We start from the raw sequence: 22,081 nt of genomic DNA on the forward strand, positions 1-22,081 counted from the left end.
TGTCCAGTGCAGTATGAAAGGTGCTAGGACAATAAAATAAGCCTGGACTAAGAGAGATGGTGGTTGTAGCACTGCCTGGTTGTGCTAGGAGGAGGGCAGAGGGCAGGAGGAGCTCTGCTGGGGCCGTTCTCTGCCTCACTGTCTCTGGGCAGGACAGGGCAGCGGCTTGCCATGCATCTTCTGGTGGCCCCTGGAGCACAACGGGTTACGTGGTACCAAATGTCTTTGTTTCCTGTCTAAGCCTAGCAAATGGAGTAAATGCTCTTCTAATACAGACATTTCAGGAAAACATTTTCTGTAATTACTACAGAAAATGCTGCGATAGGAAGGGGAAGGGAGTTGGTCCACACAAGCCTGACCTAGTTGGGAAAGGAGTCAGCTGGGCAGAACTGGATTAACTGAAGTTTTGGTAGAGTCCTTGGGTTACAGTTAAGTGGATTTGTGACTCATTAGTACCACATACCTAACCTCCATAGATGTTTTAGGATGTGAGCCAATTTAACTTTTTGGGCAGGTTTTGTGTTCTTATTTTTTATTCCAGTGCTCCAGTGATTGTGGTTAAATGGGCTTTTCTGGTTGTCCAGAAGGTGGAGAAAATCAGTCTTTGTTGAGGTTGGTATATGCAGGAGACAAAGGAAGACAAAATCATGTGCCTCCAGGTTTCAGTTCTCCAGTACTGTATGTTTTGGTTTATGTGTAGTAGCTTCAGTCCAAATCTATATTTTTCTCTTTTTCTCTCCTAGAGTAGTCCGACATCTGCTGCTGTCTTGTGGCCACCTGGTCAACCAACTTTAGTTTCAATGTATTGATCAAAGGGCTGTAGTGCCTTTACTTTAATTCCTATGTACTTGTGTCAACTAACTGGATTTTTTGCTATTTTAAGAGGAGTAAAATCCAGACACTGTTGGGATGCATATTTTATGCTATATACTTGCATGTTCCATTGCTAGAGATGAAGCAGAATAGTAATCATATTCACATAGTCAGATTATAGGATTGAGGTTATTCTATGCACAATATATGATGTGTGTCTTGAACAAGGCTGATTGATTTATGCACAAAAGCAAAGAGTTACAGCACACACACAGTAAGACTTTTTTAAACTAAACACTGAGTTTGCTGTTTCTATGTCTTTCCACCCTTGTCCTCAATTATATCAACTTGCATCATCTGTGTCTGCTGTATAGGAACAATTACCATGCTTTTCAATATTTGTATAGTTTTTTTCCTTTGTGACAACTCTTAAAGTTGCTAAATGCTATAGAAATCTAGTGGAGCTACAAAAAGTCAATATGCCACATGAACTTTGTAGGAAAACATGTTTCTCAATATCCATTGCTATTCATGCTTTAATTTTTTTTTTAAAAGTCCAGATCAAATACCTGGTTTGTTACATTGCTGACATAATTTTAAAGTGTTGGCCCTGTCTTTATAATGCTCTTAGGAAAACAGCAGCATTTCCTAGTTCAATACTTGCTGTTTATCATCCTTTAACGAGACACAATTTTTATTTTGAAACAACATCATGTTTTTGTAACTGCAGCCAATACAAATATGTCTCTAGTTAGTTGGGTCTCCTCTTCCATCCTTAAGGCAAGAAACTGGTTGCTTCTGAAATAATAGGTCTGATACAGGGACAGAGGCAGTGTTTGCAAATTGAACTTAAAAGTAAGTTTTATCTGTTTACATAAAGTAATATCGTGTATGTATTCTGAATCCTCAGTAATGATTATTTCAGATTTATTTACCTTGCTTTATTCACTAGATCTTGCTTATTTACTAGATTCACTGGATCTTGCATTTGGATAGGCTTAAACTGTCTATGGCTTGTTATGTCAATGTGTGATACACATCTGTGAAGACACTGAGCACTTTAAGTATAAAATATAAGCTTTGGTATCAGATTTTTTTAATGCAAAAAGGGGGTTGGCTTTTTATCTGAATCTAATCAGCTCAGCAGAAGCACTCAGGCCATAGGATTTATCTCTTAATTTGTGTCAAGTCCAGAAGCTTTTGATCAAATATGGATTCTTTCTAAAGAAGAGAGCCAAATAATAGAAGGTCTACCGCTTTACATGGTAAGCTGCTGATGTTAATTAAAGGGCATGTCTGTTTTACTGCTGCTTGCCATTTAAAATTCTCTAGTGTAAATTTTCAGGTATCGCATCTTACTGTGCATGTTTCTGTTACAATAAGGAGGTGTTTTGAGATAAGATCCGTCTGCATAAGCACATGCAGATCTTGATCAAGCTCTTTAATTTTTTCTTTAAAACCATACTTGTTTTTACATATTTTAACTAAACAGAATTCCTCTTACACATTTTCTTAAAGCCAAATTCCCCTTCTCTTTAGTCCGCTAAGCATGAGGCACATCTTGTATAAATTAATGTCACTTCTGCTGAACACTTTCTAGATTTTTCAAACTTCTATGTCAGAGTAGGAAAAATACTCCAGTAGTGATCCTTCCTGCTGTGGCTTTCTTAACATCGCCATGGCCTTTGGACATAAAAAGATGAGCGTGATGCTTGTGTTAGTAGAAAGATGCTGCTGCAATTATTTTTTTTTTTTGTCAGCTGTAATACCCAAATCCTTTTCAGAGTCTTTCCAAATCTCATTTCCCTATCCCTAAGTATGCCTTGCCTATTGTTGACCAGACTTTCAGCTGAAAATAACCAATAAATTGCAGGTGCCTAATTTTGTAGGTGACTCATCTCACTACCTAAGTGTCTTGTCCTCTCTGTTATTTACCATTCCTATAATCCTTCATGCACTCTTTATTAGTCATTTTCTGCCATCCGTCAGATGAATGGCCATTTTAACTCATGCCAGAGGATTTAATGCATCATTCACGTGCCATATGGGGTCCTCCAGGGTAATTCATCTGTCCTCTGGCTTTTCTTCTGCCTGAGGGCAGGCGGTGGCCGGATGAATTGTCCTGGCAGCACCCTGTTCTTCCAGGGCCTGCTGTCCCTTCCTGGTCAGGGTGCTCCCCAGGGTGGGGGGCAGGCAGCCGGCATGGGTGGCTGTTTCGGACAGGCCCCTTCCCCGCTCCCCCCGGAGAATGGAGCCCCAGGACTTGTGCTGGTTGTGGCAGTCCAGCCCCTGGCACCTTTCCATAGACGTGTGCATGCAGATGTGGCATGTACAGCACAGGTCAGGGGTGCTGTACCACTGGCCGTGTGTGCCATAGACAGATGTGGGTGCACGGTGGGAAGAGGGTCCCAGTTGTAGCCTGTCCCCACCACCCGAAGCAGCTGTGCAAGTGCATTCCTTTAAGAAGGGGGAAAAAAGAGTCAGTAAAGATGAGGGCTCCTGTGCAGTGAACTGGGCTCCCTGGCAGTGGGCTGACTTCTCTTATTTACCTTACCTAGATCCTTCAAAATAGGCTGTAAGCCCTGGGGTCCGTGGAGTACAAGCCTGGGCTAGGCAAATAAGTACATGCAAAAGCTAGTTTTACACACTGTACAATTTGCATATACAGGTAATTGCACATTTAATTGGAGCTTTTGTTTCATGCCTCCCTTCTTGTATGGATCTCCCAAGTCTGACTTGCCATGTTTGCCAAATGCTCTGCTATTAGGGAATGAAGACAATGAAGACTTCTGACTTACTTTTTTTTTTCCCAAGTGGAAAGGTATTTTATTCATGGTAATCAAAACATGAATAGAAATTAACTCTGTCCCTGTGGCAGTTTTGTTTTGGTGCGTGACATAGGACATTCAAGCTAAAGTTGTGAAGACGCCATGTGCTTTTGTTCCCCTAAAGCATAAGGGTAAAGAACTGCTGGCAGCCTTGCCTCCACCTGCTTTTCTTTGCTGCTCTTAAAATAGACTTTGAAGTGAATGTATTTTAGCTTTCTCAGAAAAGAGATTTTTCTGTAACCTCTTCAGTAACTAAATCATTTTCAAACTTACATGTTTCCAAGCAGAGAGGGGAATGACATGATCTGGTTGTACTTAAATCTGTTTGAATGATGTGTGACATCCTTGTGATGAGGCAGGAGGAGGAGAAGGGTGCTCTACAAAACACCATACAATCAGGGGACTGGTGCATCCTACCTCCGCAGGAATCGAGCCTGCCAGGGTAATTCATGGAGAGCAATGCCAGCTGCTGCTTTGTCTACGGAGACTTGTTGAGTTTTAATTCTTTGCACAAGTTTAGACTGACTATGGTACAAAACAATGAATACTCTGTATGTTCCTTGGGAACCTTTCCTATGTGTTAATGGTAACTAAAAATGGATCTCTCAAGTAAGCCTTGCTCTCAGCAGGAGGGACTCGCAATAAAAATCTTAAAGAACATTGTGTCCCACTTTTTCTAATAGAAGTAAATCTTTCTATTTTTTTTCTTATTCAATTTTTAATGTGTTTTATGATGTATTGTGGCTTATCTTTCTGTCACATGATACTAACAATGCCAAGTCATGCTGCCATCAGACTTCTCCCACTAGAGCCCAGGAAACTTTTTTTCTTCTAGAGAAGCTGTAATCCAGCTGTGGTTCGCAAGACAAACAGTTGTTTCTCAGCACTGCTGAAATCTGGTGCATTGACCAGTTACTACGTGAAGTTCTCTTTAGAGTATATCTAATCTTGTCTGCTTGTGGTGACAACGTTACGAGACGAGGAAAGATGTTTTGTGGTGATGCAGTAACTTGGGCCTTACAGGGAGTGCAGCCAGTCTGATACAAAGATCCCTTTCCCATAGCTCTTAAGTGTAAATTGAAACAAACTGCAGCATCAGACAACAGTTGAAAGCTTGTTGTACAGCAGATGTCATTATTTTTTGTCTTGTTGAAATGACAGATACTTTGGATGAATACTTTGAGTATGAAGCTGAGGAGTTCCTGGTCTCCTTGGCCTTGTTGATCACTGAAGGTCGAACACCCGAGTATTCGATCAAGGGCAGAACTGAGGGCTTTCATTGCCCGCCGGCACAATCAAGTCAGCCGCCGACAACTAAGCATGAATGCAGCGACAAACTGGCTCAGGTATGATGGTACCCATTTCATTTGAAGTGCCGCAGTGTGCAGCCTTGCTACCATGATTAAAGTCAGCCGAGAACCCCACGGTAGATTCACAGTTAAGCGTGAATAACAATTGCTTTCTGTCAGTCCTGCATTTAAATGAGTATGTAATTCAGTATCGTACTAATAATAGATCTGTCCTTAAAATGAGAGATCATTAAGCCTTTTATCCTTGAACATGAAATTCTGCACGACTACCTGAATGCAGTACCTATTTGAGTCTTTATTATGCAAATGGCGAGCGCTATACTTAGCATTCTTGGTCTGTTTTTTCTTTTGAGAAATGTAGGCTGACTTGCCTAACGTTTTGCTTTTCCAGCTATTCTTGAAAAGTTAGTGATCCAAAAAACATGAGCACATCAAATCTAGCTAGTCTATTTGGGAGTAAGGTTGGAACACCCCATCTCTCAAGTAAAAGTTCCTAAGTACTGTGTGAATTTAAGTTATTATTCACGCAGAAGTTAGCCAGCTTCAACACACGGGATTTATAAATGTGCTGCTTGTGTCTATCCAAGAGGATGACTTGTAGAGAGAGAAGTACGAGGTAGCAAAGTATAGTGGTTGGGGAAATGTATTTTTATGAGCTCCTTTAATTTTCTACAGAAGTTGCTCAAACAGCAACCATAAAAGATTTGTTAATTATTTTTCATTTAATAGCTCTGGAATCTTATCTCTGGTTTGGTGAAACCTAGTTTGCAGAATTTGACCTTTACCCTTTTCCGGTACTTTGGAACATGTTTTTAAAGTAGTTTGAATCTGGCTAGTATTTTTATGGCTTGCATATGTTGACATTTTTTCTTTCCCTCAGTGTCGTCAAGCCAGGCGAACCAGATCTGAGGTTATGCTACTGTGGAAGAACAATATTCCCATCATGGTAGAAGTGATGCTACTGCCAGACTGTTGCTATAGTGATGAAGGGCCCACCACCGAGGGGAATGATTTAAATGATCCTGCAATCAAACAAGATGCATTGCTGTTAGAAAGGTGGATTTTGGAGCCAGTTCCTCGACAGTAAGTTGGATATTAGGATTAGCTGATAGTTGCAAGAATCTTGTCATATTAAATCCTTAAAGTAATAGGTTAGTGGTTTTGAACTCGCCCTTTGCCATGAGGACTAATCTAAGAAAACCACTATTTACCAGTGAAATCTAAGCATCTTTTAGTCTTAGTCTTCCTGTACCCATACTTTCTGCAGTGCACATTGTGGAATGCAGAATATGAAATGCTCCTAGCTGAAAAAGGTCATTTTTATACATTATTTATTATGTTCAATTTTATAAATTATGTGGATAAAAACAAATCATGCTCGGTAATGTTTGAGGAGTTTCATTGTTTTGGTTGCTTCAGCTGTGTTTTATTTTCAGAATTAAGATCTAAAAAATGTCCTAGTTCTAATAGTCCTCTGTATATATTCTTACATGTGTTTCTCTTAATACATTTTAGGAGCGGAGATAGATTTATTGAAGAGAAGACCCTTTTATTGGCTGTTCGCTCTTTTGTTTTCTTCTCTCAGCTAAGCGCATGGCTGAGTGTTTCACATGGTGCTGTTCCCCGAAACATTCTGTACAGGTAGGTCTGGGATGGAAAAAAACCTCGTTCGCTGTTTGCAGGTTGTTGCAACTTGTCTTAAAACGATTCTTTCCTCCTGTTTTCCTGTTTGCTTTCAGAAGGTGCCATGTTGTCGGCCCAGTACTTTGGCAGTTTTATGGGATTCGTATACGTCGCAAAGTACAGCAGTTGCTGGTGTCTCTAGTGCTTTTTCTTAGACATTTATGTTATGAAGCAGATAATTAAAGACTCTTCAGGTATTTCTGTAAATGCCCTTCTGTATTGTTTCAGGGTGAGCGCTGCAGATGTGGACTTGCAATGGACGTTCTCCCAGACACCAACTGAGCATGTCTTTCCTGTTCCTAATGTTTCTCACAATGTGGCCTTGAGAGTCAGTGTCCAGTCCTTGCCCAGACAGTCGAACTACCCAGTTTTGACCTGTAGTATTCACACCAACCTTAGCTTTTACGAAAAGCGAATGCAAGAGCGTAAGTTACATCAGCACAGCAATTCCAGTGCAGCACAGCAATGCAGTACCTCCAGTCCGCAGCGCTTCTGTGGGAAACAGACGTGGACAATGACACCTGAAGGCCTACTTAATGGAAAAAAGACACCTGAATTTACTACATCTATCAGAAATTTAAACCTTTATCCATCTACCGGACTTGGATCTGACTTCGGGGCATCGCAGCCTAAAGTTCAGTGCTATAATGCTACAGCAGACAATAAGACACAATCTCATGAAACACCTGTCAGAACTTTTAAATCCTTTTCTCTAGTTGATTCCCGTGTTTCAAATGGTCATTGCTCTCATCAGCCCACAGGAGAAACCAATCCTTTGATAGGCTCTTTACTTCAAGAGCGACAAGAAGTCATTGCAAGGATTGCTCAGCACTTGATTCACTGTGATCCAGCTACTTCACCAGTTGTTGCTGGACGTCCATTCAACACACATGAAAACAGCTCAGCTACACCGAAAGCTTTTCGGAGTACTTGTGAAGACAAAAACTTGCCAAGGAAAGGCAAGGAAACCTCCCCTGTTTCTATTGCCAACTTAGACAATGCAATACAAGAAGATAGTGGTGAAGGCAAAACTCGAACAACACCAGAGGTCCCACTGCTCGATGCCCGTGTTCCAGTGAACCATTGTGGCCGTCAGTCGGCAGGAGAGACTAATCCCCTGATCGATTCTCTGCTGCAGGAGCGGCAGGAGGTGATAGCAAGGATTGCCCAACACTTGATTCATTGTGATCCAGCTACTTCTCATGTTACTAGACGTCCATTCAAAGTGCATGAGACTAGCCCAGTTACTTCAAAAATTTTCCGAAGTACGTATGAAGATGAAAATTTGCTGAAGAAAGGCAAGGAACTGTCTTCTGTTTCTTTTGCTAAATCTGATTTTTCTTTGTTGGAAGACAGCAGTAAATCAAGGACAAAGACACCTGATACTCCTGTCGGTCCTTCTAGGTTTGATGGAGAATTGAAGGCTTCTCTGAAACTCCAAGCAAGAAGAAAACTGGTTTTAGCAAAACCCAGTGATGCTGTCCGAAATGCATTTCATCAGACTTCAAATAAAACTTCTCATGCATTTACTAACATTCACCCATCATCATCGTGTATTAAAGAAAATAAATCTGAATTGCCAGATAAATTGGAAATGATACATTCTGGTTATGCACAGAAAGAACAGATAACCAATAGAATTAAACAGTGTTCAAATTTCAGCAGCATTGATGAACAGATTTGCACAAATAAACTTAAAGAAAGAACAGTTGTTAGTGAGAACAATGGCATGGACAGTGTTAACAATTTACAGATAGATAAATGCAGAATACTTGAAGGTACAAAAAAAGCAACCGTGATGCAGGTATCTGACTCTTTGCACAAAAATGAGCTCAAGTGTTTAGATAAAGACTCAAAACCCCCAAATATTTATGAGCAAAATACTCAACTTATTAGTATTGAAAATTATTTAAATAAAGACCATGACAGTTGCAAAACCAAAACCAAACAAGATAAAACGAAAACTGCACATGATGAGAATGAAGACCCGATAGGTCTCGATTTCCAAAGCACTTCTCAGAAGAAACATACAGAAGACGGCGTAGTTAAGTGCGAGCGGCTGAGGAACCCAGATGTACAGGTAAATACTATAGCTGCTCTTAGTCAGATAGCTTGTACCCTATGTCTGCTAAGGACCAATATGAAGAGGGATTTAAGTCTGACTTCGTAGGAAGCAGTATGTTACTATTGTCTTCTTGGTCTGAAGTAACATTTGACCGGTATTGCCTCCCCCATACCTTCTTAATTATAAGTTTAAGACTGAGAAGAACATTGTCTTATTCTGCTCACAGTGATAGCATTATGAATGACAGTTCCTACAGGCAGTTAGGCATCTTTTTATAAATATACCAGTGGCTGAATATGGTATGTGATCTTTAATGAGCAGTCTGTGTGACTCTAGATTGAGTCAAGGGGAATTTATACCGAATATTTCATAATATGCTAGTGTGATGCAGATCCATCTGGTTCAGAAGTCTTCTCCGTTACAGCAAGCGAAGTATTACCATGATAGGCCATTGAAATATCCCATTGATATCTTGAGTAAATTTGTTTTGCTGACAGAAAGCACCATCTCTAAAACATACAAATATATGGCGGAAACATAATTTTCGATCCTTGGATGGAACGTCAACCAAGGCTTTTCATCCCAGAACTGGATTGCCTCTGCTTTCAAGTCCCGTAAGTGATTATTGAAATTATAACTTATCTTCTAAATGAGAAAGGAACTATTTTGTTCTTTTAATATCTGTGTATGGTAGAAAATCTGACAAATGACCTAGGTGAAGTGTGTGTTTACTTTCAGTGTCAGAGTGAATACTCTTGCAAGTGGATATTTGAGAGTTAACACTCAAATGAAGTTGAACAATAATTCTGGAAAAGAAAATAAAATATTAAAGAGGTAGTTGTTGAGATCCTATCAAGATTAACAAGAGGTAACATTAGAAAATTCTATGGCAAAAAAAATGCTTTGGTGCTATTTTAGAGCACCAAAGAAAGCATTTTGAAGATTAGTGTTTTAAGTGTAAGCTAATATATTTTGTCATTTAAAAGTTTTTGTGTGAGTTATTAATACCTGATTGCCTGTTATTCCAAAGCTTTTGTTTCTATGAACACTTTGTACTTTATATTCTTCAGCAATCAGAGATGTCATTGAATGACTAAGTGATACAAAGCTGCTGTGATAAGACAGAAACGCAGTGGGGAAGTGTTACAGTTCTTGGTAGGTTGTTGGGAGTTTTAAAGAAAAAGGCAGTCCCGATTAAAACTACGGAAGTAGTGATGTTCTGTTATCAACACGATATGTTTTATTCTTCAGTGAGTGTAAAGGCTATCATATTTTCAGGGAACTTGGATGGAAATTTTTACAGCCTGTTTATTAGTAATGTTCTGTACCGTTCCAGAGACGTCAGCCTCTTGATATTTAAGTACTTCCTGTTAATCAGAATTTACAGTCTTGTCATTAGTAATTATAGAATTTTCTTCACTAAGTTTAGACTGCATAGGAGTTACTGTCTTCTGCTCTGTTTTTATAGTTTTGTAATGTCATGAAAATTCTTGGCAAACTTGTGCTTATTTGGCAAAATCGTCCTTACTAGAGGTACGGTTTTCAAATTAGCGTCTTTGTTCTCTCTTGAGGTTCCTCAAAGAAAAACACAGTCTGGGTGCTTTGATCTGGATTCATCACTGCTGCAGTTGAAATGTCTGTCTGCGGGAAGGTATGCTTTATTTGCTAGAAACATTAGGAATTTTGGCGGAGACATAATGTATATACATACCTGTATGCAACAACAAAGCATGTTAGCAAAGACAAAAAATGTGTGCCTTTCAAAAGACTCCTTATTTTGAAAGAAGGCTGGGCGGCCGAGTTGCCCCAGGGGTCTCCAGGTTAGCACGGCTCTGGGACGTACCCATGGTACGAGTGCTGCTGCCGGGACAAACTCTGTCCTGTGCAGCGGGAGGTATGCTGTAAGATGCACTTGAATTTTCAAACAGAAAAGATAGTAATTGTTGATGGTTCTTCAAATCAGTGTAATTTTTGTGTTATGTTTTGTTCTTAGAGTTGAACGAGTTGAACATTTTGCCTTAACTTGTTCAGAGAACTTAACTTTTAAAAGGGACCAACCATGACCTTTTATACATTAATACACGTAACATAAACAGCTCTTAGTGTGATAGCTTGATGTTGGAAACTTCAGGGTATGCAACAGAAATATCTGCGTACAAGAGAAGATAATCTGATACTTTGGTTCCTGCTAATGGAGTTAATGAACAACCTAAATTTTTATTGTCTTTATGCCTTGTAATGTAAAACTTGTGCAAGTATTTTTTCAGTTAACTAGCAAAAGTATTAACAGGCAATGTTCAACTGTTACTTCTTTAGGACAACATTTTGTAACACAGTAAGTAAATGATTCTTTCTAGAGCTGTTTATACCCAGAAGACAAAAGCAAATGTGTTTATCCTTTGTATTTATTCTGTCTTTTTTTTTCTTTTTAATAGCCCACAACAATGCATAAACAGAGACAGTGATCCAGAGAGCCATGGGAAACCATTTCTAAGTTCTAGTGCTCCACCAGTAACAAGTCTTAGCCTTCTGGGAAACTTTGAGGTATTGCATATTCTACAGAATTCTTGTGGTATTTTTAATATTCTTCTGTACTGCTTTTAAAAGTGCATTACTGTGAATAATTCTGGCCTGATTACAATGTAAAAGTTCATAATTAAATTGAATAAAATTTGTTTTAATTCTCAGCTGTAAAGGCACATTATTTCACTCCCCGGACATCTTCTGTCTCAGAGATTCAGATACAATCAGTTGCTTATAACTTTTATTTCCCGCTGTCATCAAGTTAGGAGGTGTTCTGTTGACTTAAATGAGCTTTAACAACTTGTAATTGTTCATGTTTCTAACGTAATACCTGGAAAAAAGGATTTACATTTTCACTTTTAAAGTCTACTTAATATGTCACAAAAGCTGTTTTAAATCAGTGCAGGAAACAGAATGTATTTGAAGAGTAGCCTCCAGCTTTTCACTTCATGTAGCATATCAAATATCAACAACTAATAGCTAGTGCATTAACGGGTTGTATCATACTCCATGTTTGTGAAATATGGAGTGAATATGTTGAGGAAGGTTACAGATTCTAGATTTTTTTTTTTTTCAGATAGTATATGTCAAGGAAAATCATGCATAGATCCTGCTGCAATAAAATTCTTTGTGGGCTTTTGCACCAGTTTCAGTAGGATGAAGACTGGATTTGGATGATGCTTTCTCTTAAGCCACTGCCATCTTGCTGAATGTTCTGCTGTTCATCGTAATTTTTGCCTCAGTGTTGATTTTTGGCAGATCACCTTACGAAAGACCCAAATTCTTCTCTAAACTTGTTTTCTTGTTTGCTGCTTAGTTTTGCTATATTTTATTTGAGGCGTTCCCAACCTAAGCTGTATGTGTTTTGTTTTTCAGGAATCTGTCCTGAATTTTCGCTTAGACCCGCTCGGCATTGTGGAGGGTTTCACAGCAGAAGTGGGAGCAAGTGGAGTCTTTTGTCCCACGCACATGACTCTGCCAGTTGAAGTGTCATTCTACAGCGTTTCAGATGATAATGCACCCTCTCCTTACATGGCAAGTGTGTGGTTGGATTTATTTTAAATTAATTCTGATAGATGGAGGTGAAGAACAAGAGCAGAGTGAGTACAGGGTTCAGGAAGTGGGGCTTTGCAGGGACCTGGGTTATTTTCAGCTGCTTATGATGGAGTTCTCCTGTCCCTTCTTCCTTTCCCTAGCTAGTGCTTTTCCTCCCATTGCTCTGCCCCACCATCCAACTGCTCTCATCTTGGGATATTGAACGTATTTGTCTCCCTCCACACTGGAGTGATCAACCCCCACCATGTCTCTTTATCCATCTAACTTAAAATAGGCAGTGAGGCAATAGCTGGAATTAATGGGATACATTTTGTTGTCCCAACAAGCAGCTGCCCTGGGCAACTAACCACTCTGCTAGCAAGTGGCTTAGGTGCAGGCCAAGGTGCAATTGCTGATTGAGACCTTAAACTCAGTTGTTCAGCCCAAATATTGTCTGATCTAGCGTGACACGTGGCACTCTTGCAAGCTGCTTGGTTTGCTGATACTTGCACCAACACGGTATTAGTGTTCTTGGTATCTGTGTCCTAATTCTGTTCCACATTTCTAGAATGGCAGCACGATTTTTGTAAAAAGCAAAAGATGTCTTGTATGCTAGCATTGAATCAGATGGCTAGATTTGTTCTGAATGCCTTTTAAGGATCCTCAATTTTACCTGGTTGACAGGTTTTAGAGGTTTTTGTATGTGTATATCTGTCTAAAAATATGGTAAATAGTCTGATTAAACATCTAAGTAAAGCATCAAACATCTGATTATCCCCATATTTAGAATTTAAATTCATAGCACTTACCATATTTCTGACCTTCTGTTTTTAAAAGTATTCGGAAAATGAAGTGGCTTTGCAAGTTAAGTTTGAGTAATTGAGAGTTTAAACTCGTATATATCTTCTCTTAAACACTGCAAAGAAGCATCTATTGTTTTGCTTTCATCTTTCTAGATTATTTCATGTGATTTTTCCAGGAGGTGAGGGGATTCTGATGTTCCTCAAATGGTTAAGGCAGCATTGCTTATTTTCCTAGCTGGGTTTCATTGTTTCAGGCTATTCCACATGCTTTAAACACGCTATTATGGCTGAGTCTCCCAGGATTAATGCAACGTTTGTATAGTGCCTCCCTCATCAGAAACATTGTTCCTGTTTGTATAGCTAGTTTCTCTGCTCTGGGGTCTTTTTTGTTTGTTTGTTTGTTTGGGGTTTTTTTTGTTAAGCCCAGTGCAGTGGGGTACAGCAGTTGTGCACTGCAGGTTAACCCAACGTGTGCTCTAGGGCAGTAGCCTAAGGGTGGCCTCAGCCGTGTAACAGCACCCTGTAGATCACAGCTGGTACACAAGCAGATGTCATCGATGCTGAAGTTTTGGATTGGAATGGAAGATTAAGTGCATCTGCTGCCTTTGAAAAGCAGAAATTAGTTCTGTGAGATCTGAAGTATTACTGGTGCAATTGTAGGTGATATAAAAACAGAAAGGAGGAGACAAATCTTCCATTTTAACTTACAAGCCGTTTTGAAAAGAAAGCTCTATTTTGCAATAGCTCCCTGACTGCTGGTTTGAAGATGTGGAAACTTGGATCTAGTTTCAAGAGGAGAATGTACCCCTTATTGCACAGCTTTTAGTGATCTGCCAAAGTATCTGTAAGGCCCCTACTGTTGACTTTTAACTGCACCTTAAATGCATTGCTTTCTCTACTTTTAGTTTTTATATATTATTGATTGTTTTTCGAATAAATACAATTACATGAATAGAATATTTTGATTTGTTTGTATCTCTCCCTGTGAAGTAAATCTGTGTCTCTTTTTTCTAGGGTGTAATTACTTTAGAGTCCCTTGGTAAAAGGGGTTATCGGGTACCGCCTTCAGGAACAATACAAGTGGTATGTACTCAGCAGATACGGGTACCTTGAAACCACTAATATCAAGACAGTCATGCAGAGGAGATGAGGTTATTGGAGATGAGCATGAAGCTAGCAGTGGAAATGTGCATCTCTGTAGGTACTGTAGTTATTCAAAGTAGAAATCTGTGTGTAATTTGTGGGACAAGAAAGACTCCCAACCTTTGAACCCATCTGTGCTGTGAAGAGAGTTAAAATCAGTTACTGAAGGTTCAGAATTGTTGGGGACACCGTGGCTTTGAAGAAGTAATGGAGAAGTAATTAGGCCACAGTCCAAATTCTGAAATCCTTCTAAAGGGATTAAGATGAAATTCTCAGTTGTATCTAAATTTTGTAACATTTTAACACCACCTATTTTTTGTAATAAAATCAGAAAGTAAATCACAGTCACTGCTTAGAACCAACAGTCTGCCTCCTTCTTTTAAGAGCCCAGGCCAGGGTAACACATTGGTAATTGTAGATTTAAAGGCAGAGCCCACCACTGTGCTTCTTGTGAGCGTATTCTGTCTAGAAAACAGTGTAGACAAAAAGCTGACTGGAAAAATAAACAAAAATGGGGATGCAGATTAGCAAAGTAATAGTAGTCACATACTAGTGTTTCATTCAGATTAGGTTGTGTTTAGTATTATACTCAAAACTGAGAATTGCTAGTAGCTTAACTGTTGAAAAACAGAAAAACTGCACAATGTTTTTACACAAAAGTTTCTGTATGGCACCCGAACAAAGTGCATAGAGGACGGTGACTATTTTGGCAGCTAGAGTTTTTGTTCTTTTTTTTTAAATTTGTCATCTCTAAAGGGTATTGTATTGAACTGTTTGTCTTTTCAGACCTTATTTAACCCTAACAAAACTGTGGTGAAGATGTTTGTGGTGATCTATGACTTGAGAGAAATGCCAGCTAATCATCAAACATTCCTACGGCAAAGAACTTTTTCTGTTCCTGTGAGACGAGATATCAAGAGAACTGTCAATAAAGAAAATAGTCAACAGACTGAAGAAAGGCTACTACGCTACCTCATACATCTGAGGTAAGCTCCTCGGAGTTAAAAAAAAAACCCAACAAAACAAAAAAACCCAAAACCAACCAACCAAAAACAAACCACAAAAAACAAGTACCTGCCAAAATTTATCTCATGATTTCTTTCCCAGCCAGCTTTTCTGTATACAGACTTATTTTAAGATTGCTTTTAACTTGGTCTTTAAGCTAGACAGTAGAGGAAGAAGAGCTAATAAATAATTTCAATTCTGCATGGGAGAAACAAAGTTAAAATACAAAGCTCTTTCTTGGCATTGAAGTATTTTGCATAGCCTTGTAAAGCTTAATTATTTTCTTAGCAAGAGAGATTTAGTTCTGGCAGGATCAAGGTTTTTTTTTTGAGGTTACAGGAAATATGTGTGTGGATGTTACATGGGCAAAAGCTAAAACTAAGGATCAATGTAGAGAAGGTGCCCAGTGTCCTACACACATGCCTCTTCACTCGAATAGCTTATAATGTGAAAAGCATTCTAAGTTACTGCTAAAAATACAGTGTTTTGTGGTAAAAATGTACATATCTGTTTGATGATGCAATACTGCTGATAATGCCTTTCACTTTATAAAATATTCACACAACCTTCCTTAAATGATTTACAAAGCACTGCCTGAAACCAGATACTGTGCTGCTGCTTTCGTGATGTTCTGGAGACTGTAGTTCGAAACAAAGGAGGAATGGTGGATGTACTCTGTCCTTCTGCAGTTTGCAGACTTTTGCCTGCATTATTGTAGTAAACAAACCACATACATGCAGACCCAGTGCTTTCATTGCAGCACTTGGAAACCCGATGGCGGCTGACATTCTGAAGCGAGCAAGCAGAAGAATATCGAATCTCTTACACTTTTCTCTTTAACTTATTGTGGAATTACTTCCAGTACACATTATTTTCCCTATTTAGTGGCATTGATTTCTACCCAGCAGACTTTTGAAACACGACTTTGTCTAGGGCAGTGATTCCAGGCCAAGCTTTCCCATAAAATCAAAGTTGACAGTCATAAAAAATGCGTGTTGGTTTACTGGAGTGTGAAAATAGCATCACGATGAGACTGTTGAACTGTGTTTTCATTCTGAATTTTTGCCTGCATTCAAATTCATCTTTTCAGGCCACACTAACTTGCCATGTGTAACTTAACCACCATCTAAAAATTTTCTTCTGGGGCAAATTCTGAAAAAGAGCGTGTAGCCCAAATAAAAGGCTGTATTCACTTGGAACATTGGTGCAGAAAAACTGGGGACAGGCATCAGCGGCAGAGGTGGGCAAAAATCTGTGGCCAACTGGGTCTGGCGTACAGGGATGAAGAGTACAGGACTTGTGTCCCTTTTCAGTTTCTGCTTTAGTGGAGTTACTAAAATTGTTGTAGACAGACCCAATAATTACTTCTATTTGAAAGCAAGCCTGCTTTCTTCTCTGTCATCTCCTACAGCTTCAGGGGCTTCCTATTTCTGATACCTGCTGAGAGATAGAAATGTAGCAGTTCTGATGCTTCTAGTTTTGAAATACCTGTACAATTCAGCTCAGCTTTCAGACCTCTGGCAGGGATCAACTCATGGATTTATAATGTGTAATTGGAAATGCATCCATTTCTGGCTGGAAAAACAGTCTATCTGATAATTGTGATGCTTAGCTGCGTACTCTGGAAAGTGAATACCTGCAGAGTATGCCAGAAGTTTTTTGCTTCAGAGGTGAACCCAAACAGTGGGAAGAACTGCAAAACTCCTTGAAATATTACAGTAGTTTATGTCTTGTGCTTTATTATACAGAGTACTTCAGATTGTACACAAGACTCAGTTGTCAATGTAGTAGCCTTCTTTACTAAAGATGGATTTTAATTAGGAGAGCTTAAAAAGTCTTAGTAGTATGTTAATTCATATGTAAGTTGGTTTTGAAACTTGTTTTTTTAAAGTAGCAATGTTTCCTCAAACCCGTTTTACTGAAAACTTGTAGACAAACCTGAAAAATTTAAACTGTAAGCTCAAGTTGGCTTAGAACAGCCTTTCAGTTTTAGTTGCAGTAGTTGTTGAAAACAAGCATCTTAAGCTTACATGTTGAAATTTTGCTCAAAAAAACAAATGAAGTCACCACCAGTAAGCTGCATTGTGGTTGCATCTGCTTGCGAGGCCTTAATCACAGTTGTCAGCACTCACATTATGAAAGCTTCTTTTCAAGTGGTAATTCAGCAAAAACGCTTGCATAGGACTGGAACTTAACACTGGCGGACAGATTTTCTACAACACTCTTTAAAGTGTCAGATTTATTGTGTAGGCAGCTTCTGCATGCAGTTTTGTATGTTTGAGATACTGTTCAATATGGCATTAGACTGTATTTGTACCCACAGCTACAGTACTGAGATATAAAATGTTGCTTGCATGGACAGCAGAGCTTTATTCACTATAAGAAAATCAAGAGTTTCACCTGCAGTTTAAGTTGTTTCTTGAAGATGCTTTGGGGTTAAATTTTTTGTTGCATGTGAAGCAATGATTTTTGCATTGTAATTAAATCTACATGAGCGTAAGAGCGGTGAGTCCAGCTCTGCTCACGCCTCCTTTGTGCCCAGTGTTGTGAGGGTGACGACCGTCCGTTGGTTTCTAGGTCACATTCTGGCACCCCTATAAAAGGCAATTAAATGGATAACCTGCCCACAGCTCAGCATTTTTCAATTTTTTAAAGCTTGGTCAACAGCTTTAGTTACTGACATATTACCTCTTTTAATTGTATGGAGCATAATTGTTGTTGCTTAACAGCTACACAGGGGTTGTTACTGAAGGCTAGGTGGAGGGTGAGCTTGAAACTGGTTGTTGAAAGTAGTGATTCCTCAAGGTGTTGAGAAACTTTTTTTAAAAAAAAATATTTCCTAATGCGGCATATGATACATTTGTTGGTGGAAGCTGAAGATACCTGCTGTTACTGATTTACTAGTTGCTTTTTGATCTTTCTGATCTCTCAGCATTTTTCCTGATCTAGAAATCTGTACCTTTGTCCTAATGATTTTTACTTACAGATTTTATAGATTGTGTTGTACAGTCTTTTCCACTTGCAAAACATGTCTTGTTACATATGTTTTTGTGATCATCCTGCTATATCCTGTTTCTGTGGCTTACTCTTGTGAGTTTTGATGGCCTATAAAATACATATAGGGGTTTTGTGCTTGTATTTGTCATTTCTTCAGTAATGTTTATCACTTTCTTTCCTCTGCTAGACTTCCTAGCTCATCTGATATTTGTGTGTTTAAGCCTTCCTGTATTTGTTTGTCGATACTGTTCCTAGGACACCATCTGTCAGAGACCTCTGTTGTGTTTTTCTCGATTCCTTTACACAAAAATACTGGAGCCGCCACAGCTCTAGAGCCGGTCCCGTGCTGGCCACTCCATCACCACCCCGCAAGGGTGTATGTATTGGTTGTCTCTTGATTATTCCAGTGTATTTGCATGTATGAGAAGCAACATTTCTAAATCCCAATTACTATGTTAAGCATTTCTAAAAGAAAAAAAATAGGTGATGGAAGCAGAGATGAGAAGAATCCCCCGAACTCTGTTGCTGTCCCCCACTCATCCTCCTTCAATCTTTGCGCAGTGTCGTGCTCAGAAAAGCCACGTTACAGGGAAGCGTTATTTACTGGGCAACGGGAGTCTTGCAGGATTCTCGCTAACAGAAAACAGTAAGCTTGAGAAGTTTAAAAAGAGACCTTGCTAATTGTTTTCTGATAGATCCATGTGTAAAATGGGAACTGAGCTCTGCTTTATGATGGTGCTTAGATAACTAGATCTATCTATTCTCTGTGAATTAACTTCAATCATACTTTTGCCGCGAAAGATCTTTCAATAACACTTTTCGTTTTAAAATGCCTTGTGCTGCATGCTGAATTAACTGTGGTGTTCAGTTTGTTGCTCGCCGCTTTCGCTCTTCCTTCTTGTGCTCTCCTCCAGAGTCTTCTCTTAAGATAGAATCTTCTCCCCTTTGCCTACCAGGTAAAGGGCTTTCACACTGACAGCACCGAGCAAATAAATAGTGACGGATGGGAGCTCTGTGGGAACCAGTAGGAGCATTCCGCTGGACCCTGCCACATTTAATGTCCTTGACAGCTGTATCTAGAAGAGCAGAATTTTCTTTTGTCTGGCTGTGGGGATAACTACAGGCTATTCCGCATCACTCATCTGAACCAAATGGTGGCACAGAATCCATTTCTACAACCTGCCTGCCCCAGATGATTAAACCTTGACGGATCTTCTGTAGTTGTCTTTCTCCTACCTCTCAGAATTTCAGTCTGATTATGGCTAGGTTTATTCTAGAGATACTGCTTTTGCTTCAGTGGGGTCAATGAGTAAATGCTTCTTAAAAATCTGTGCAAATTGTAGTACGTGTGATAATACAGTGTGCACTGCTCTCTCAGCACTTGTAATGGTATCATTTTGTCATTATAATAGCAATAGCTTTTCTGTTTCTATTTCTATTGCAGTGACAATAGCTTTTCTTCCTTACTGTGACATAGCAATAGTGACCTTAAGTTCAGTTGCCTCCTGTCTTTGCTGGTCAAAGGAAGGAAATTAAGGAGTTCTGCCAGATGAAGACTATAGAATACAGTTTTCTGAAATACAAATCTCGTCTCTCTCTCTATCTATAGTTGTTAAATCTCAGGGAAAGTGGAACTGGCACATTCCTGGCAGGTTTGAAGGGCCTCAATTAGGCTGTTTAGCTGCAGCATAAAAGATAAATGGGCCCAGGAATTGGCCACTGTTTACTTTGGTGGCTGGGCCAGTGAACTACAGTCTCTTGGAAACAGCTGTATATTCTGTGCAAAAAACTTTTTTTGGTATGCCTGCAGAGTTCCCCATACCTACTGCTTCTCAAGTTGGACTTACATTTGGCGTGTGGTATAAAGCAGTAGTAAACTTCTGGCTGGTACATTCATAAAGAGAGCAGTGACATCTGTCTGTATGATAGCTAGCACTGAAATATATGTATGCCTTTGCTGATATTTGAACCTTCCCTTTCGCGTGTGCTTAGGCCACCCTTTGGGCATTTTCAGGAGTGCTCACTGAAGAGCACTTTTTGCCTTTCTAGGTTGCTGAGAACCTTAATCTTCGACGTACATAATCGCAGTGTGAACTTCAAATATTCCGTGCCACTTTCAAAGCTGTGCGCTACACTGGTGATTAGGAACAGAACCTTTAAATGCTGGAGGAAACAAAGTAGATTGAAAATGTTAGGTTATTCTTCTTTCTTTCATTTTAACTGACTAATTTTGCATGTTTAAATGTTTTTTGGCCTTAATCTCTTAAAGGAATGCATTTAATTCAGTAATATTTAAAGATGAGTCTTTTGTTTTAGATAATACAGATATTTGTATCTTTTCAGGTTCCAGAGTTCTAAATCTGGAAAGATCTACCTCCACAGAGATGTAAGGCTCCTATTCTCTCGGAAATCCATGGAAGTTGATAGCGGCGCTGCATACGAACTCAAATCTTACACTGAATCTCCAACAAATCCTCAGTTTTCACCAAGATGCTAGCAAACAATGGCAAATTAAAGTATTCGTTTTACTGTTGATTACTCCTTACAAGCGAAGATTGGTAGAGATGACAGTATAAAGTTAAGTCTGTAAAGGAATGAAAATAGCGCTCAAGAGAGAGAAGGTTCTTATGTGATCCTGGACCAGTTTTTAACAGGTTTCTGGAATGAGCTTTGTGTATTCCAAGTAGACTGGAAACATACTTAAATCTAATCTTTTTGTACTGTTTAAAACCACTTCATTGGATGTGTTGCAATAGCAAATTCCCAAGTTAGTTTAGTGTTTACACTTTTTATTTTATTTTTCAGTTATTTAATATTTAATGTTTCATTTAATACTCAAGTGATGTTTGTCTTTAGTGTTCTAATGTAGCATAAATCCTATGTAAAATCATACTATGTATTTTTGCCATTAATATTGAAATCTGAAATATATACAGATGTCTTTAATCTGTGTGATGTTTTAAGTGATATTCATTTAAGTTATTGAAAATGGGGACAACAGGTGAATTTCCATAACATTTCATACTATGCAAGCAGGTAGCTTTCTTCTTTTTTCTCTTTAATGGTACCCGTCTCCTTTTTTTTTTCCTCACATACAGATTCAATAACACTAGTGACCGTAGTGCAGATTGTTTATTTACTTACTAATGCATTCAGATCATTGGTTCGACTCATATTTTGCTCCCTCAATTTCTTTCTTTCCTTAAGGGCCACTTTAATTTTGTTTTCTGTTATTAGTTTTTCTCACATAAAATTCCCACCCTCCCCCATTTGATTTCTCAGATTGTGTTAAAGGATGTACTGTGCAAACAAATCAGTACTTATATCTTAAATATATGCAAAAGCTATGAAACTTGTACTTTTTGTTTTATTTTTAGATAAGGAGGATCTTCATGTCATCCTAAATATTTCTAATAGGTCAATTGCATTTAGGCCACTAGGTGGCCATAGGAAGTTTTACTAGAAATGCTACACTGGGCATATAAATATTTTCCAATACATATGTGTATTCCTAAAACAAAACACAGTCAGATAAACAGTTTATGCTAACTGTTAAACTGTGTAACTGAGAGAAATAAAGTTAGAAGCATTTGATTATATTTGAGGTATATAATTAATAATGAAAATGAAGCTTTACAACATTTGCCAAAGACCTTGGAGTTTCTCAACTGTCTTACCTTGGTTTATATGTTTTTCTTTCTGAAAACCTACAGCGATGTAGTGTCAGTAATATGAAAGGTGACCTTCATATTTGGGAGTGTAACATGCTTCTCTGATGAAGACTCTGAAGAAAGAATGAATGTGTATCTTGTATATTCAGCACTGCCCTTAGATGAGAGGAGAAGTCAGTGTATCGTGAAATCTCCGGGAAGTCTG

General features: G+C 38.9%; 1 protein-coding gene across 1 annotated transcript in view; it reads left to right on the top strand.

Annotated features, from left to right (window-relative positions):
• The window catches only part of ATOSA (atos homolog A), a 48,560-nt gene extending 27,496 nt beyond the window's left edge, over positions 1-21,064 (top strand). Inside the window, exons 2-12 of the mRNA XM_059823948.1 lie at positions 4,803-4,987; positions 5,832-6,034; positions 6,467-6,592; positions 6,863-8,714; positions 9,197-9,313; positions 10,271-10,350; positions 11,135-11,243; positions 12,099-12,257; positions 14,075-14,143; positions 14,990-15,189; positions 20,549-21,064. Coding sequence (XP_059679931.1) covers positions 4,803-4,987; positions 5,832-6,034; positions 6,467-6,592; positions 6,863-8,714; positions 9,197-9,313; positions 10,271-10,350; positions 11,135-11,243; positions 12,099-12,257; positions 14,075-14,143; positions 14,990-15,189; positions 20,549-20,702 — 3,254 coding nt within the window. The 3' untranslated portion in view covers positions 20,703-21,064. The remainder of the gene's footprint in view (positions 1-4,802; positions 4,988-5,831; positions 6,035-6,466; positions 6,593-6,862; positions 8,715-9,196; positions 9,314-10,270; positions 10,351-11,134; positions 11,244-12,098; positions 12,258-14,074; positions 14,144-14,989; positions 15,190-20,548) is intronic.
• The last annotated feature ends 1,017 nt before the right edge of the window (positions 21,065-22,081 follow it).

The sequence above is a fragment of the Gavia stellata genome, chromosome 13, assembly GCF_030936135.1.
Source record: "Gavia stellata isolate bGavSte3 chromosome 13, bGavSte3.hap2, whole genome shotgun sequence".
Lineage (NCBI taxonomy): Eukaryota > Metazoa > Chordata > Aves > Gaviiformes > Gaviidae > Gavia > Gavia stellata.